Source organism: Aethalodelphis obliquidens, unplaced genomic scaffold, assembly GCF_003676395.1.
Source record: "Aethalodelphis obliquidens isolate GAN/ISIS:26980383/991018 unplaced genomic scaffold, ASM367639v1 scaffold9, whole genome shotgun sequence".
Lineage (NCBI taxonomy): Eukaryota > Metazoa > Chordata > Mammalia > Artiodactyla > Delphinidae > Aethalodelphis > Aethalodelphis obliquidens.
This window is the reverse complement of record NW_020837953.1, coordinates 768,720-787,669: the sequence shown is the minus strand read 5'-3', so window position 1 is coordinate 787,669 and position 18,950 is coordinate 768,720. Positions and strand designations below refer to the sequence as shown.

Here is an 18,950-nt window from a genome sequence, read left to right as displayed (position 1 = left end):
TTCTGCCTATGTTTTCCCCTAAGAGTATGATAGTTTCTGGCCTTACATTTAGGTCTTTAATCCATTTTGAGCTTATTTTTGTGTATGGTGTTAGGGAGTGTTCTAATCTCATACTTTTACATGTACCTGTCCAGTTTTCCCAGCACCACTTATTGAAGAGGCTGTCCTTTCTCCACTGTACATTCCTGCCTCCTTTATCAAAGATAAGGTGACCATATGTGTGTGGGTTTATTTCTGGGCTTTCTATCTGTTCCATTGATCTTTCTGTTTTTGTGCCAGTACCATACTGTCTTGGTTACTGTAGCTTTGTAGTATAGTCTGAAGTCAGGGAGCCTGATTCCTCCAGCCCCGTTTTTCGTTCTCAAGATTGCTTTGGCTATTCGGGGTCTTTTGTGTTTCCATACAAATTGCGAAATTTTTTGTTCTAGTTCTGTGAAAAATGCCAGTGGTAGTTTGATAGGGATTGCATTGAATCTGTAGATTGCTTTGGGTAGTAGAGTCATTTTCACAATGTTGATTCTTTCAGTCCAAGAACATGGTATATCTCTCCATCTATTTGTATCATCTTTAATTTCTTTCATCAGTGTCTTATAATTTTCTGCATACAGGTCTTTTGTCTCCTTAGGTAGGTTTATTCCGAGGTATTTTATTCTTTTTGTTGCAGTGGTAAATGGGAGTGTTTTCTTGATTTCACTTTCAGATTTTTCATCATTAGTGTATAGGAATGCAAGATATTTCTGTGCATTAATTTTATATCCTGCTACTTTACCAGATTCATTGATTAGCTCTGGTAGTTTTCTGGTAGCATCTTTAGGATTCTCTATGTATAGTATCATGTCATCTGCAAGCAGTGTCAGCTTTACTTCTTCTTTTCCGATTTGGATTCCTTTTATTTCCTTTTCTTCTCTGATTGCTGTGGCTAAAACTTCCAAAACTATGTTGAATAAGAGTGGTGAGAGTGGGCAACCTTGTCTTGTTCCTGATATTAGTGGAAATGGTTTCAGTTTTTCACCATTGTGGACGATGTTGGCTGGGGGTTTGTCATATGTGGCCTTTATTATGTTGAGGAAAGTTCCCTCTATGCCTACTTTCTGCAGAGTTTTTATAATAAATGGGTGTTGAATTTTGTCAAAAGCTTTCTCTGCATCTATTGAGATGATCATATGGTTTTTCTCCTTCAGTTTGTTAATATGGTGTATCACGTTGATTGAATGGCATATATTGAAGAATCCTTGCATTCCTGGAATAAACCCCACCTGATCATGGTATATGATCCTTTTAATGTGCTGTTGGATTCTGTTTGCTAGTATTTTGTTGAGGATTTTTGCATCTATGTTCATCAGTGATATTGGCCTGTAGTTTTCTTTCTTTGTGACATTTTTGTCTGGTTTTGGTATCAGGGTGATGGTGGCCTCATAGAATGAGTTTGTGAGTGTTCCTCCATCTGCTATATTTTGGAAGAGTTTGAGAAGGATAGGTGTTAGCTCTTCTCTAAATGTTTGATAGAATGTGCCTGTGAAGTCATCTGGTCCTGGGCTTTTGTTTGTTGGAAGATTTTTAATCACAGTTTCAATTTCAGTGCTTGTGATTGGTCTGTTCATATTTTCTACTTCTTCCTGATTCAGTCATGGCAGGTTGTGCATTTCTAAGAATTTGTCCATTTCTTCCAGGTTGTCCATAAATAAGGAAACACAAGCTTTAAATGATACATTAAACAAGATGGACTTAATTGATATTTATAGGACATTCCATCCAAAAACAACAGAATACACGTTTTTCTCAAGTGCTCATGGAACATTTTCCAGGATAGATCATATCTTGGGTCGCAAATCAAGCCTTGGTAAATTTAAGAAAATTGAAATTGTATCAAGTATCTTTTCTGACCACAGTGCTATGAGACTAGATATCAATTACAGGAAAAGGTCTGTAAAAAGTACAAACACATGGAGGCTAAACAATACACTACTTAATAACGAAGTGATCACTGAAGAAATCAAAGAGGAAATCAAAAAATACCTAGAAACAAATGACAATGGAGACAGGATGACCCAAAACCTATGGGATGCAGCAAAAGCAGTTCTAAGAGGGAAGTTTATAGCAATACAATCCTACCTTAAGAAACAGGAAACATCTCGAATAAACAATCTAACCTTGCACCTAAAGCAATTAGAGAAAGAAGAACAAAAAAACCCCAAAATTAGCAGAAGGAAAGAAATCATAAAGATCAGATTAGAAATAAATGAAAAAGAAATGAAGGAAACGATAGCAAAGATCAATAAAACTAAAAGCTGGTTCTTTGAGAAGATAAACAAAATTGATAAACCATTAGCCAGACTCATCAAGAAAAAAAGGGAGAGGACTCAAATCAATAGAAGTAGAAATGAAAAAGGTGAAGTAACAACTGACACTGCAGAAATACATAAGATCATGAGAGATTACTACAAGCAACTCTATGCCCAACCTTAACCTTTGGAGGAAAACTCCTTGGTGGAACAAAGTCCACAAATACTTCAGGCTGGAGTAATCTCAGTGCCGCTTAAGAGATTTGGAGAGCCAGTTCTCACTATTTATGTGTATTTACAGATTTCTAAGTGTCATTTTGCACTGCTTAAAGATTGGGAGAGGGGGTGCAAATGGAGAGGGAGGGTAGTTATTTACTCTTCTTAATTCAAAGTATATTTACTGATCATCAGCTGTTTGGGAACATAAAAGAGGCTGTGGGATCTGTAGGATTAAAGGCCATCTGGTATAAGGCCTCTGACTTCATGACCTAGGAAAGTTACTAAACCTCCTTGTGCCTCAGTCCTTCCTAGTGGTGTTGTAGGGATTAAATAGGATGAGGTGCTGAAAACTCTTAGCCCAGTGTCTGCCCAAAAGTGATGCTTAGTAAATGTTAGTCCTTGTTGTTGTGATGGTGATAGCTGTAGCAGTGATGGGTGGTGCTGGTGGTAATGGTGGTGAATTTTCACTTTTATCATAATGAATATTAGAATTATGAGGTCCAAAGTGTTTAAGTGACTTAACCAAGTTCTGCAGGTGGTTATTGGCAGAGCTGGACTCTAAACAATCTCTCCCAATCCCTGACCAGCACGTTTTCTATGCCCTGGGATGTCTATCTTTACAGAGCTCAAATTGCACTCAATCTAGTTGGGTAGAAAATCTTATGTATGAGTTAATTAAAGAATGATGAAGCCTATGGTCAAGTACACGTGGAGCAAAATCAGGCTTCACAATATACAGAGCAGACAGGAAATGTTGTCGTTGGTCCAGTCCTTCCTTGACATCCCCACGTTTGACTGGCAGTGGCTATAAATCTCTGCACCACACCAGCAGGAAGTTAGTCATTAGCTTCAGAAGCCCAGCATGACATCCTGGACAGACACCTGACAAATCATTTAACCCTCTCTCGACAACTTGTTTCCCTAATTTGCAAAAAGGATGTAATACCGTCATTAGCTAAGAAGCACATTTTGTTATATACGTCTTTTTGATATTTTATATTTATTAGTATAATCGTTTGCTCGTTTATGCCCTTCCATAGTGTATAATTAGAAACATGTCTTTTATACCTGTTTACTATCCAGAAAGAGGTGACAGATACCAATTGTGAAAATTCGATTTTCTTCCTTGACAGTGTAGTTTAGGTCTCCATTCCCTTCCACCAGGACTCCGGAATCAACCTACCAACTGACTTCCCCACCTCCGGAGTCTTGGTCCCCTTATGCGCATTCTGTATGCTGTCATTACATTAACATTCGTCAGATTCAACAATTATTTTATCACCCCGCTACTCAGAAAATGTCATGGTTTCCACAGATCACTCACTTACCTCCTACCTCCAAACTTAACGTACGTACTCTTTTGCTTAGAAACCCTCTCCTATCTCCTTCTGGGCCTCTTTACATCCCAACCATCCTTGAAGGCTCAGCTTAAGCACCCACCCTTCCTGGAGTATAACCCTTTTTCTGATCCCACCAGCCAGTGGGATCTATTACTCCTTTGAACTTTCCTAACACATTCTTTTCATTTTCCCTATGAGATTTAACACATTCAGCCTTGCATTAGATATTCAGGTATTATTTTATTATTCTGCTAGGTTGTAAACCCTGTGGGGACAGAGATACTACATACCCTTTTAGCATCTCAAGTTTAAGGCCAATACTGTACATGAAAGTCAGGGTGCTGCAGCAGGAAAAGCACAGGTTTCGAGGTCAGACATCCTTGAATTTTAATCCTGGCTCTCTCTCTTTCTTGCCTTTCTCTGATCCAGGACAAGTGATTTAACCTCACTCCAGGGCTTAGTTCTCCCCAGCTAGAAAATGTACCTTTCCTGAAAAGATTGTTCTGAGGCTTAAGTTAGATAATAAAGTGCTTCTCAAAACATGGCCCCCTAGGTACTCAGAAAAGCCTGCTGAAAGTACACCTTTTGAGTTCTTAGTTACTTGTCAAGGCTATTCCTGTTCTTCAGATTAGAGGCACTGAGAATACCCAACCCATTGCAAGGGTACTTTGACCTCTACACTCAGATATAAGGCTTTCTCTTTGGCTGTCACAGTATCACTGAATCAGTATCCACGCCAATAAGCTGACATTCATGCCAAACATACATACAGACAGCACCGGGTGATGTTTCCTTACAAGACTCTTTTCAAGAAGGCAGAATTTGGATGCTCTTTTTTAGATTATAGCTACAGTGTACTAAATGGATCACAGGAAGTAAATATACAGGCGAGTTAAGGAACATTTCTGTGGGCTTCATTATTTTTTTATTCTCTCTGAGAAGTAGACACACCACATGCACGCATGTATTTTTCTTCCTTCACCTGTTCTGGCTCCCTTGACATTGTAAAAATATAAGCAAGGTAAAAGATATTTTCCAGGGTAGAACATGATAAAGTGTTAAATGGAAGAGCAGCTGGATGTTCATCAATAGGTGGAAGACCTCAGACTTCTCTCAGTGGAGGCAAGTCCATCTCGCTCACATCTTGCTCTGTTTTTCCTTCCAAGAGGGAGGGAGTGGGGTCATGCAGTTTCCACGGCGCTCCATCCGGCGGAAGCCTCAACCCCATCTTGAAACTTGTGAAGAAAATCTAAATCCAGACCCATGATACTGATTAGCCTTATCCTCTTTTTTAGTTAGTTAACGAGAGATGCCAATCTCTAAGCTCCATGATGGCACAAACATTAAGCACCTATTATATGCCATGTTGCTAAAAGGGGTAGTGGGTGGTCCATGCCGATATTAGAGCAATCCCCTCCACACCCCATGGCCTATTTCAGACATAAAATATTATGAAATCAAAGGGGAGATTATGTAAATAAATTTAATATAAAAAGCAAATTTGGGAACGACTAGCAAAATTATTAATTAGAACTCCCTTTACACTTATTGTCAAGCCTAACCATTTGTTTTTGAAGTAAAGGCCTTCCTCCATAGAGCCTGTCATTGAGAAATGTGTCTGAATTTCAGAAAGTATATGTGAATTTCAGAGCCTTCTATTTCTTAGCAGTGACTATTTCTATATAACAATAGTTGCGATTAAGGTTTAGCCATTGCTATTAATCAAACAACTAAATGTTTATTTTAGAAATTGCTGTGTCCTCTCATGCCTTTTCTTGATTCCATAGTTTTATTATGGCTTCACAATTCACCCAGTTTCCCAAGCAGCCGTCCTGGGAATTATCCCATACTCCTCCTTTTCCATTATTACCACACTCAAGAAGTCAGTACATATTCTCAATTCTAACTCCTAAACAGCGGTCACCAGGCTCCTTTCTATCCCTTGAATTTAGACCACACCCCCATCTTCTTTTATTTAAATGAACTCCACTGGCCTCCACGGTTTTACTGATTATATTCTTTAACTGCCACGCCTACCCACTCCAAGCTTACCCTCCTGACAGGTGGTGTGTCTAGCTTATAAGTGCAAATTTGATGACAGCATTCCTATACTTTGTTGGTTCTCCTTTGACTAACAATCGATTCCATTTGACCAATGCTTACTGACTGCCTCCTGGTGTCAGGGATTGTATTAGATACTAGCAATATAAACCCAAAAGTCCCCAATGATAGTGGAGTGTGATAAGTCCTTTAATAGCTTATAAAGTTGGGAATCGACTGAACTCAAATTCATGTTCCTTAAAGAAACCTACCTACCCTTCATGACCTGACCTTAAATCTCCCCTCTTTTCCCCATGTATTATATACTACATCATATCAAGTTATCAGAAATCCAATCACATTTTATGTACTCTTACCTTTTTTTTTTTTGCGGTACGCGGGCCTCTCACTGTTGTGGCCTCTCCCGTTGCGGAGCACAGGCTCCGGAGGCGCAGGCTCAGCGGCCACGGCTCACGGGCCCAGCCGCTCTGCGGCATGTGGGATCCTCCCGGACCGGGGCACGAACCCGTGTCCCCTGCATCGGCAGGCGGACTCCCAACCACTGCGCCACCAGGGAAGCCCTGTTCTCTTACCTTTATAAGTGCTGTTCCCTCTGCCTAGAATGCCCCCATTCCTCTCAGTTGGGTAAATCCTACTTGTCCTTTTAACATTCTTCCATAACATTTAACAGGCATCACATTTACTGAGGCCCTTTTACTCCCTTGAACCTCTTATCCCTCAGCTGGGTTACATACCTACTTTGTGCAGGCATATCAATTGAGGAATAACTCTAGCAAAGGACTTATCAGACTGTATTGAAATTAATCTGTCAGCCTCACTCTCTAGGGCTGTTTCAGGGTAGGGACCATGTCATTCATTTAAGTGCCTTCCTTACGCAGCACAATTCTTAGCAATAGCAGACTCCCAGTAATCATTTGCTGAAAGAATGAAAGTCCCTGGTTCATGATTTTCCTAATTATCCTTTCTTCTTATGGATATGAGCCTCTATTTAATTTATTTATATATCCACTTCTATGGGCTTAAAACTCTCAAACTAATGCCTCAATACAGAAATATATGCATCTATTGCTCCCACCTTGTGTAATCTTTCAAAAGAACAGATTATTTGCACTTATATAGTTACATCACTGATTTTACACAGAATTGTTTTCCAAGATTGATAGATGTTATTTATTCATTTGAAAATATTTATTAAGCTACTCCTGTAAACAGGATATCCAAGACATAAAAAAGTACAGAGAATCACATCTCCCACAAGGGTCAGCTCTGAAAATCATGTGTTGTCAAAGTTATTTTTAACAGTCCCTTAAATCAGAGGTCGGCAAATTCTTCTATATAAATATTTTCTGCTGTGTGAACCATATGGTCTCTGTCACAGCTACTTGTCTCTGCTGTTGTAGTGTGGAAGCAGAGACAGTATGTAAATGAAGGGGTGTGGCTATTCCAGTACAACTTTGTCTACAAAAATTATGGCTCAGGGACCATAGTTTGAGGACCCTGCCTTACATTAGAAGGTGGGACAAATAGTAAAGTAAAGATGTATGCAGGGTGCTGAGGTGATTTGGAGTAAGGAGAAATCACACGTTCCTCAGGGCAAGAAATTGGGAATGAGTAGCCTAGAAAGATGAATTTGCAGTTCAGAACTAATTCCAAAATACAGGTGAGTGGAAGCTCTCAGGATCAGACAAAGTTAGAAAAGCCCAGGGAGTATTTTGTCTGGTCATTTAAGAAAAGTTTCAGACCAAAACGTGGAGGTATTTTTGTTAAAAGCATCTAGGAATGTTGCAACCTTGGTGACAATTTACCATTACAAAAAGAGAAAAGATGAAAAGGTATGTTATTAAAAAAGTAAAAATAAATATGCCCTTCCGATGTAGATGATTTTTATTGTCAATATTCTTTTAAGGTCCGAGTTCATTACTGATTATTTTTGATGACCTTACCGTATAAATTCAAAAATAAAATGTGTTAAATGCGACACTGAAATATGCTCTCATTGGTCTTTTATTTACAGAACTTACCTGATATTTCTTTCCTTTTTTTTTTTTTAATTCTAGCACCAATAGCTGCAGGAACTGGCCCAAATTTTTCTCTCTCAGATTTAGAAAGTTCTTCATACTACAGCATGAGTCCGGGAGCAATGAGGAGGTCGTTACCCAGCACATCCTCTACCAGGTAATTTGATTGATGGCTCATAAAGTGGTCATAATTCATAGTTACTACCTTGATTTTAATTCTGGGCCTGCTACACACTTAGCAGTGTGTCTGTAGTAGTAGAAGATACTAGAAATGGGTTCAGCCCCAGTGGATTTTCAGTCTCACTGGGGAGAGAAAGCAAATGCATGTGGAGCATGCATATATGTGTATACATACACAGACGACACACACACACACACACACACAAGTCAGTGAAAAATTGTGTGGCATAGGCTGAAAATAGTTAAAGACAGCTTTATCCAAAAAGAGTGACTTGTGCTCAGCTATAAACTGTAAGCACTGGTCGGGGTTGGTGAGATGGAAAGTAAAGGAATGGTGTTCTGGGTGGGGTGGAGACACGAGCAAAGGCATGGAGGAAGGATGGATGATGAACATAGCAGGTTCTCAGGAAATTAAGGACAAGCCTTGACTAGGGAAAAGGGGGTGTGTTTGGGCTTGTTTGGCAGAAAGCTGACACTGGTGACATCAGTCCCAGTCTCCATGCCCACAACAGACATTACAGCTCAGTCCCAGCTCTTTTCCTACTGAGCCCCGACAGGTCTCAAAATCCAGTCTACTGGAGTTGCTCTGTGAGATGCAACCTACTTGGTATCCTGGTGTGAGGATGTAAAAGCAAATGCAGTCCCCCAGCAGTGTGAGGCCAGATCATAAACACTGTTACACCGGGAGACCTTTAAAAGAGCAAAGCTAAAAGAACATAACGAGATAACAATTCTGGGGTTCTTGATTCCCTTGAGGTCACAAAGCCAAAATCAAAATGAAGCATTTTGCAAGATCCTGTTGTCTCTAGATAACCTGTACCAGAGGGAAAGGGATTAGGCATTTAAACCCACAGTATTCTTTTACAAATTGGCTTTAGCACTGGACTGTGACAACAAAGAAAAGAATGGTGCAGAACAATCTTTAATGTTTGTGTACTTTGCAGGAAAACGTTTGACAAAGGTATAGTCCTCCTAAAGCAAGTACCAGAGTTTTAGGATCTAAAACAATGGCCAGATGATAGAAATTTTCCATGGTAGAGATTCATTCTTACCTTGACTTTTAACCATATTTTAAACATATATTTAATCATTACTTAAAAAAAAAATCAGCTTAGTCATTACCAATACCTTGAAGACAGTTAAAGAAACAGTTATTCCTTAAATATAACCACCAGATTCTACCATCATCTTTCTTGCTGTTTAAATGTCCCCCTCAGTTCACTGGGGTATCAGCCCCTCAGGAAAAAAAAAGTCTCCAATCCGAAAAAAACACTTATAATAAAAGAATGAGATTGTGAACACATGATTGTGAACACATTTGGATGTTAATACATTTTGAGGATTTTGAATGTTTGCTGATGGAAGAGACATTGGGTGTAACTGCACTCAGTGAACATGAAAGAGCTTTGCAAATACTTGTGGTCAGTGATTAATTTAAAAGTTGATGGGCTATTTGTTTTTCATATGTGTGCTGCGTATGTACCATGGACATCCCAAATACCCTTCAACTTCTCCAGCTGTTTTGTTGCCTTTTGCTGTGATTCTCTGTGTGGAAACCTGGTTATTAATGTTGTTTAAAAGGCTAGTGTTGTTCCTATAATCTGCAAATAACTAACCCTGATAAGGTGCTAATTATAAACAGCATCAGTAGTTAATAACTTGGTAATATGTTTGTTTCGCTCACATTAGGCTCTCCTAAGATGCTTCTTTTAAAATTATTCTTTAACTATATAGACTCAGCAGAATTATCTGTGTACAGGTGAGAAAATGTGCCCAGAAGAATGCCCCAGATTTACATATAGAAAAGTTCATCAACCAATCAATATTTGTTCATGCTGTGCCACTATTAATTGGTCACCTGCTCTGTGGCAGGCACTGTATTAGGTGCTTTACATCCCTGATATGAGTTAATCTTCACAGTAATTTTACAATATAGACAGTGTTGCCATTTAACAGTGGGTCAGCCTGGAGCTCAGAGAAGTTAAGTAACTTGCCCAAGGTGACAGACCAAGTAAATGGCAGAATCTGCATTCAAACTCAGGTCTGTTGGAAGTTTAAAACCATGCTCTTTTCACACTGAATCCTCTTAGGAATGAGGCTCTCTCTTTTAGTAAGGAACAGTAGAATGGGAAGCCCCCAGAAAGGAATATCCAGCATCTCTGCTTTTCCTGGACACTTAGCATTTACTATTTTGAATTATTATTATCATCTTTGAGGTATGTACAGGTCCTGCTTCCCCATCTGGACTGTAAATCCCTCAGAGAACAGTGTCTAAGTCTTCTAAATCAGCAACAAACACTTATTAGGTCCCAAGGATATTGTCCTAGGCACTGTGGATATAAAGTCAAGTACAGGAGCTTTGCAGTCTCGAGGTAGAGACTAACGAATGAATGGAGATTGTCAGTTCAGGGCACTAGGAACGCTCAGGAAAGATGTGTTTTGCTGTTTTGTGGGGACAGGGTAAAGCTTCTAGGCTCTGTATGTAGTAGGAACTAAGCAAATATTTGAAATGAAGGTAGTAGTCTTACCTTAATTTCTAGGTAGAATTGATAGGAACAAAACAAATTCCACACACAAGAGACACTGCTTGGAAGAGTATTTATCCTCCCTCTTATATAGAGATCTTACTGGTCCATTCCAGGGTTCCTCAGATGTTTCTGGGAGAGTAGAATCAGTGTGTTAGAAAGTCAAGAGCAAGAAACCAAAATGAATGACTGATTCATTTCTAAATTTAAAAAAATAAAGAAGACTGATAAGCATTAACTGTAGGTTCTGTAACCCTTCATAGTAAACATCTGCAAAATCATAGAAGGGTACTGTAAAAATTGGGATAGTGTATACTTTTTTTAATCCCAAAGAACTTCATCAAGATAAATCAACTGCCAAGTTTGTGAAGTCAGTAAACTTTGTCTTGGAAGCCCTCCACTCGTCCCTCCTGGCACTTCTAATTTCCTTCCCTCCTGCATCCTGTTCTCTCCTCCAACCTGTGTCTCCACTTCCAAACATTTATCCTGTATCAACCCTTGACAGTCCTTGCTTTCAAACTAAGGGGTCAGCTAATATCTACAGATTCTTTCACCTTTAGGATTTATTAACTGCATGAGTATTTGCGTTTTAGTAGAGGACACCAAGGAAACCAAAAGCTTTAGAAACTCAGAAAAGTATTAATAGTGGGAGAATGACGGGCAGTGAAGTTGGCCTTTTGGGTGGGATCTCACTGAGTCATGACACTTGGGCGAATCCTTGTCACAAGTACTCATATGACTGTTTCTAAATCTGTAGCCAAAAAATAAATAAATCTGTAGCCCAGTTCAGCAGTTTTTGAGCATCTGTTATTAGTCAGAGATACTGTGATAGGCACTAGAGATTAAAAAAAACAAAACAAAAAACCTGACAGTCTCCTTCCCCACAGATCTCACAGTTTTATCAGAATATGCATGTCTTACCTTTTATTTGCCAAGGAACATAAGGAAAATATTTATTTTGTTTCCAATTTGTATTCTTCCAACTTCCAAAATTATTTCAAGCGGTTTTCAATTTAAAAACACCGCAGATAGTATTAAATATAGAAGGGACAGAAACTATATGGAAAGACAGGAGAGATTATTATATCAGGAACGTGAACCCAGAATTATGCCTTACGTTTAGCCCCGAAATTCCTGGTTGCCAAGGCAAGAAGGGGAAACGCTAGGTTATATCATGTGCATTTTCTAATAAAAGGAAACAGTAGAAATTCATTTAAAGAGACCATATTTTTTCTGGTTTTATGCATTAGGAGGAATTTTTGTGTGTATATCCTTTTATAAAGGACTTCTATTAGATGCAGTTTTACATAAAATACAGAAAAATTCTTTGAGTGGCTCTTTTTCATTGAACTTCAAGGAAAGCCAAGCAAAGAACATTAAATAAGCTACTAAAGGTTTTTCCTTTGGGTACTAAGCTAGCATGCTACAGATATGTTGCTTTCCTGTGGTCTGGCTTTAATGAAAATAGAACTTAAAGACTAAGAATCCTGGAATGCCAAATTTAATAACTAGAAATTCGTACCTTGAACTGGGTCCTCTGCATTTTTTTACTCAGGTTGCTGCAGTAGCCTCTTAACTCTCTCCCTGGGGAAGGTTCCATCCCCTTCTTTTCCCTTTGCTTTTCAGAGCCATCATCTGTGCAACTACCAGAGTGACCTTTCTAACAGATGACTCTGATGTCACTCCCTGTTTAGACTTTTTCAGGGAGTCTCCATTGCTTATAGGATAAAGTCCAGACATACAATATCTTCTATCACCCCTATCCCCTTCTTTTGCTCTGCCCTTCCTACTACTTCAGCCATAGCAAACACCTGCCAATTCTCTGCCTGTGTCACACTCTGCTCATGGTGTTGTTAGTGCCTGATATGCACCTCCCTCCTGGAGTGATGTTCAAATTAGCAGATAACCTGTGTGACTCAAGCATACCAGTTAGGACAGACCTGCCCTGCCACAGTGTGAAGTCCTGGAATGCCCCCCTGATATGCCAAACCTTAACCCTTTAGGTTTGGGATCATGAGTCCGTTCTGGCGCAAAGATGGGATGACAAGGTTGGGGGAAATGTATGGGACATGGGACAATGGCACTTTGCCAACTGGTAAAGAAGTATTTCAGTATTTTAAAATGCAGAATGGCTGCCTGAGGGGTGCATCAGCTGAATAACAGCCTGTCTCTGCCCTGTCCTTCTTTCTGCTCCATCTCCTGTCTCTTACAGACAGTTCAGGAACCATCTCCTATGGGAAGCCTTTCCTGACGTTCCCTGTGTATCACTTTTCCTAACTCCTTCAAAGAACCCACTATAACCTCTGTGTGGTTCCATCATCATACCTGTATTTCTCTTTGCACAATTTTGTTTACCTCTCTGTCTTCATCCATGAGATTCTAAACCCCATGGAGACAGGGATTATGTCTGATTTATTTCAATATAGCAGCATTTAGCACAGCACCTGGCATGCAGGAGGTGCACAATAAGTGTTTGATGAATGAACACATATTAAAAATTCTGTACCCTGACACAGGAGGAAGAGATTTCCCAACAAGCACTTGCACCAGGTATGAAATCTACCAATTCTGGTATGTTAGTGTCATAATCAGTTAACACAATGAGAACAACATTAGCAACATGTAGCATTTCACTACCTTTTAACTTCTGAAGTCTCAAATTGGGAGGAAAAAAAATTCAGCCCTTTAACTGGTAGAAAATATTCTGGAAATGTCCCAACCGTACCTATGCAAAACTAAAACATCCCCACCCTGCTGGCATAGAATTTCATTTTGGTAATTTTGTTGTAGAGAAAGTGCATAAAAGTCACTGGGTCACTCTTTTTTCCATGTCCCTTATTCACACAAGGAAGTGTACTCCTTCCTTCTTTTTTTCTCGTTACGCGGGCCTCTCACTGTTGTGGCCTCTCCTGTTGCAGAGCACAGGCTCCGGACGCGCAGGCTCAGCGGCCATGGCTCACGGGCCCAGCTGCTCTGCGGCATGTGGGATCTTCCCGGACCGGGGCACGAACGCGTGTCCCCTTGCATCGGCAGGCGGACTCTCAACCACTGTGCCACCGGGGAAGCCCATTCCTTCTATTTTTATCTTGTTTGTTCACTGTTTTATCTCTAGTGCCTAGATCAGTACCTGGACTGCTGTCACTGTGCAATAAGTATTTTTTAAATGAACAGATCTAAATGGAAGATGAGAAAACATGGCAAAAAAACAAACAGCAATCCGAGCTTTTCTTCAAGGGTCATGCACCCTGATTTTTCTCCTTTCTGGGGTACCAGGAGGGACTGAATTGATGTCTAGGGACATTGCTGACGGCTACGCCCCAGCCACTGCTCTAGGAGATGCAAATGTGAGCTTACTACTGACTCTTCCAGGTGGAGACAGGAGCGGGAGCCAGCCACCCGTTCCTCAAAGGAAAAAGGAACTGGAGGTGGGGGGCAGCAGAAACTTGAGTGACAATAAAAATCAAACCCAGACACTTGGAACAACCAAGACCCAAGACTTTGTTCCACATCCAGTGACTCACTAAACTGAACAAGAGCCTAAAGAGAGACCATGAACTACACTGAGTTACCCAACTGCTTCCTCCCTTGCCTTTCTTTCCACCAGAGATGCCATGTCCAGGAGAAAGGTGCTTTGGATGACTTTTAAACATGTACCCGTTTGTTATTTCAGCTCCACAAAGCGCCTCAAGTCTGTGGAGGATGAAATGGACAGTCCTGGTGAAGAGCCATTTTACACAGGCCAAGGGCGCTCCCCGGGGAGCGGAAGTCAGTCCAGCGGGTGGCATGAAGTGGAGCCAGGTAAGCGGGCTGGGCATTGGGCTTGCAGCCGCCCCTGTAAAGTCCAGGATGCGTGGGAGTCCACGCCAGGCATAAAGGGAACACAGCAAGCTCAGAGCAGTGGACTTTTTCCACGTGAACACGTGTTTGTACCTGACTGCTGCTTTTATGAAAGGGTGGTAGTGCAAGGATGCCATTTAACTGAGAAGAGAGACTGGGAATGGTGTGTAGGGTTTTCTACTCTTACATCTTTTCACCTACACTGCAATCCAGCATTCCATTTGCCTTCGCTTTCATTTTATGCTAATTGCCTTTTGGGTCTGGTTTTATCTTTTAATAATCAAAATAAAAATCTATCAACTTTTTCAACTACGTTGATAACATTAGAAAGGTAGGATGGGTTCCCTGTGTGATAGCTTGTACTTGGATCTTTATAAAATGAGGAGACTTTTAAATATGTTTTCCTGTTACTGGATTTCATCATGATTCCTTTTCTATTTAAAAGCAACAGCTATCTTTATGCCCCTCTTTCATGGACTAAGCAAATGATGACTGCTAGTTTAACCTCCTGGGGTAGTTCAGTCTTGGCTCTGGAGTCTTGAGTAATGTGACTAATTCTGACAGCAGAAGCTTTTTGAAACTTTTCTCAGTGTCTGACCTCCACATGGGCAAAGGAAAATCTTCTCCAGTGGCTTCCTCAATATGCAAAGTCAAATGCTGTAGAGAATAGAGTGGGCTTTGGAAAAAGACAGGCAGAGTGTAATCCTGACTCCAGCTCCTGCTGGCTGTGTGATTATGGGCAAATTACCTAACCTCTCTGAAACTAATTGTCCCCATTTTTATAATCTGTCAATAATAATAGCTATGTCAGTGCTCTTGAGAATTAAATGAGGTAATATACATAACCTGTCTGTGAATCACACCTCGTACAGTAAGTTTGAAAAAATTTCCCCAACCCGTGCCTCAGAGTAATTCCCTGCAAAAACAGACAAGCGCCAAGAAAATCTCTGAACCCCTTCATCTTCAGATCTTAACTTTTTTCTCTCCTCTCTAACATATCAAAAGAGAATCCTCAGAGGGTGTGACTAAAAAGGAAATAGCACAAGGGAGATTTGGGGGATGATGGAACTCTTCTGTATCCTGTTTGTGGTGGTGATGGACAGGAATCTATACATGTGTTAACATTCATAGAAAAGTATGCCTTCCACTCCTGAACCCCCAGGCAGTTTTGCTATATGATAATTAAAAACAAAACAAAACCTCAGGCCCCACTGTCTGATTCCTTTATCTTGTTCACTTTACTAAAATGCAGAAATTTCACTTTGCCTTACTTCTACCTAATCTTTTCACCCAACTCATTCATTCATTCACTCACACCTTCACTGGGAAATTTTCTCATGATGAGGAACTATGCCTGGTTCTGGGAACTCAAGGATGAATGGGAAGGCTATGGCTCCTGCTTTCAAGGAATTCACAGTGGGGGTGTGGAAGAGACACATAAGAAGATCTTTAGGGGAGATTGGTTCAAGATTGCGGAGTAGAAGAACGTGCGCTCACTCTCTCTTCTGAGAGCACCAGATTCACAACTAACTGCTGAACAATCATGAACAGGAAGACACTGGAACTCACCAAAGAAGATACCCCACACCCAAAGACAAAGGAGAAGCTGCAATGAGATGGTCGGAGGGGCGCAATCACAATAAAATCAAATCCCATAACCTCTGGGTGGGTGACTCACAAATTGGAGAACGGTTATGCCACAGAAGTCCACCCACTGGAGTGAAGGTTCTGAGCCCCACGTAAGGCTTCCCAACCTGGGGGTCCGGCAATGGGAGAAGGAATTCCCAGAGAATCAGACTTTGAAGACTAGTGGGATTTGACTGCAGGACTTTGACAGGACTGGGGGGAACAGAGACTCCATTCTTGGAGGGTACACACAAAGTAGTGTGTGCATCAGGACCCAGAGGGAAGGAGCAGTGACCCCATAGGAGACTGAACCAGACCTACCTGCTAATGTTGGAGGGTCTCCTGCAGAGGCGGGGGGTGGCTGTGGCTCAACGTGGGGACAAGGACACTGGCAGCAGAAGTTCTGGGAAGTACTACTTGGTGTGAGCCCTCCCAGAGTCTGTCATTAGCCCCACCAAAGAGCCCAGGTAGGCTCCAGTGTTGGGTTGCTTCAGACCAAACAACCAACAGGGAGGGAACCCAGCCTCACCCATCAACAGTCAAATGGATTAAAGTTTTACTGAGCTCTGCCCACCAGAGCAGCACCCAGCTCTATCCACCACCAGCCCCTCCCATCAGGAAGCTTGCACACGCCTCTTAGCTAGCCCCATCCATCAGAGGGCAGACAGCAGAAGCAAGAAGAACTACAGTCCTGCAGCCTGTGGAACAAAAACCACATTCACAGAAAGACAGACAAAATGAAAAGGGAGAGGGCTATGTACCAGAGAACAAGATAAACTCCAGAAAAACAATTAAATGAAGTGGAGATAGGCAACCTTCCAGAAAAAAAATTCAGAATAATGATAGTGAAGATGATCCAGGACCTTGGAAAAAGAATGGAGGCAAAGATCGAGAAGATGCAAGAAATGTTTAACCAAGACCTAGAAGAATTAAGGAACAAACACCTAGAATAATTAAAGAACAAACAAACAGAGATGAACAATACAATAAACTGAAATGAAAAATACACTAGAAGGAATCAATAGCAGAATAACTGAGGCAGAAGAAAGGATAAGTGACCTGAAAGACAGAATGGTGGAATTCACTGCTGCAGAACAGAATAAAGAAAAAAGAGTGAAAAGAAGTGAACACAGCCTAAGAGACCTCTGGGAAAACATTAAACACACCATTTGCATTATAGGGGTCCCAAAAGAAGAGAGAGAGAAAGGACCCGAGAAAATATTTGAAGAGATTATCACTGAAAATTCCCAAACGTGGGAAAGGAAATAGCCACCCAAGTCCAGGAAGCGCAGAGAGTCCCAGGCAGGATAAACCCAAGGAGAAACATGCTGATATGTGTAGTAATCAAATTGACAAAAATTAAAGACAAAGCAAAATTATTAAAAGCAACAAGGAAAAATTGACAAATAACATACAAGGGAACTCCCATAAGGTTAACAGCTGATTTCTCAGCAGAAACTCTGCAAGCCAGAAGGGAGTGGCACCATGTATTTAAAGTCATGAAAGGGAAGAACCTACAACCAAGATTACTCTACCTGGCAAGGATCTCATTCAGATTTGACAGAGAAATCAAAAGCTTTACAGACAAGCAAAAGCTAAGAGAATTCAGTGCCACCAAACCAGCTATGTAACAAATGCTAAAGGAACTTCTCTAAGTGGAAAACACAAGAGAAGAAAAGGACCTACAAAAACAAATTCAAAACAATTAAGAAAGTGGTAATAGGGATTTCCCTGGTGGCGCAGTGGATAAGACTGCGCTCCCAATGCAGGGGGCCCGGGTTCCATCCCTGGTCAGGGAACTAAATCCCACATGCATGCCACAACTAAGAGTTTCCATTGCACAACTAAGGAGCCCTGGAGCCATAACTAAGGAGCCCTGGAGCTGCAACTAAGACCTGGCTCAGCCAAATAAATTAAATAAATAAATATTAAAAAAAAAAAAAGAAAATGGTAATAGGAACATACATACTGATAATTACCTTAAATGTGAATGGATTAAATGATCCAACAAAAAGACACAGGCTCACTGAATGGATACAAAAATAAGACCCTTATATATGCTGTCTAAAAGAGACCCACTTCAGACCTAGGGACACATACAGACTGAAAGTGAGGGGATGGATAAAGATACTCCATGCAAATGGAAATCAAAAGAAAGCTGAAGTAGCAATACTCATAGCAGGTAAAATAGATTTTAAAATAAAGAATGTTACAAGAGACAAGAAAGGATGCTACATAATGATCAAGGGATCAATCCAAGAAGAAGATATAACAATTATAAATATATATGCACCCAACATAGGAGCACCTCAATATATAAGGCAAATGCTAACAGCTATAATGGAGGAAATCGACAGTAACACAATAATAGTGGGGGACTTTAACACCTCACTTACGCCAATGGACAGATCATCCAGACAGAAAATTAATAAGCAAACACAAGCTTTAAATGATACATTAAACAAGTTGGACTTAATTGATATTTATAGGATATTCAATCCAAAAACAACAGAATACACATTTTTCTCAAGTGCTCATGGAACATTCTCCAGGATAGATCACATCTTGGGTCACAAATCAAGCCTCAGTAAATTTAAGGAAATTGAAATCATATCAAGAATCTTTTCTGACCACAATGCTATGAGATTAAAAATAAATTACAGGGGAAAAATGTAAAAAACACAAACACATGGAGGCTAAACACTATGTTACTAAATAACCAAGAGATCACTGAAGAAATCAAAGAGGAAATCAAAAAATACCTAGAGACAAATGACAATGAAACACAACGATCCAAAACCTATGGGATGCAGCAGAAGCAGTTCTAAGAGGGAAGTTTATATAAATACAAGCCTACCTAAA

The 18,950-nt window shown here is 40.4% G+C and overlaps 1 protein-coding gene across 4 annotated transcripts in view; it reads left to right on the top strand.

The window, feature by feature from the left end:
• The window catches only part of NFIA (nuclear factor I A), a 392,758-nt gene that overhangs the window by 249,996 nt on the left and 123,812 nt on the right, over positions 1 to 18,950 (top strand). For all 4 annotated transcript variants that reach the window (XM_027108350.1, XM_027108349.1, XM_027108353.1 and 1 more), the window contains exons 5-6: positions 7,960 to 8,077; positions 14,296 to 14,423. In XM_027108350.1, coding sequence (XP_026964151.1) covers positions 7,960 to 8,077; positions 14,296 to 14,423 — 246 coding nt within the window. The remainder of the gene's footprint in view (positions 1 to 7,959; positions 8,078 to 14,295; positions 14,424 to 18,950) is intronic.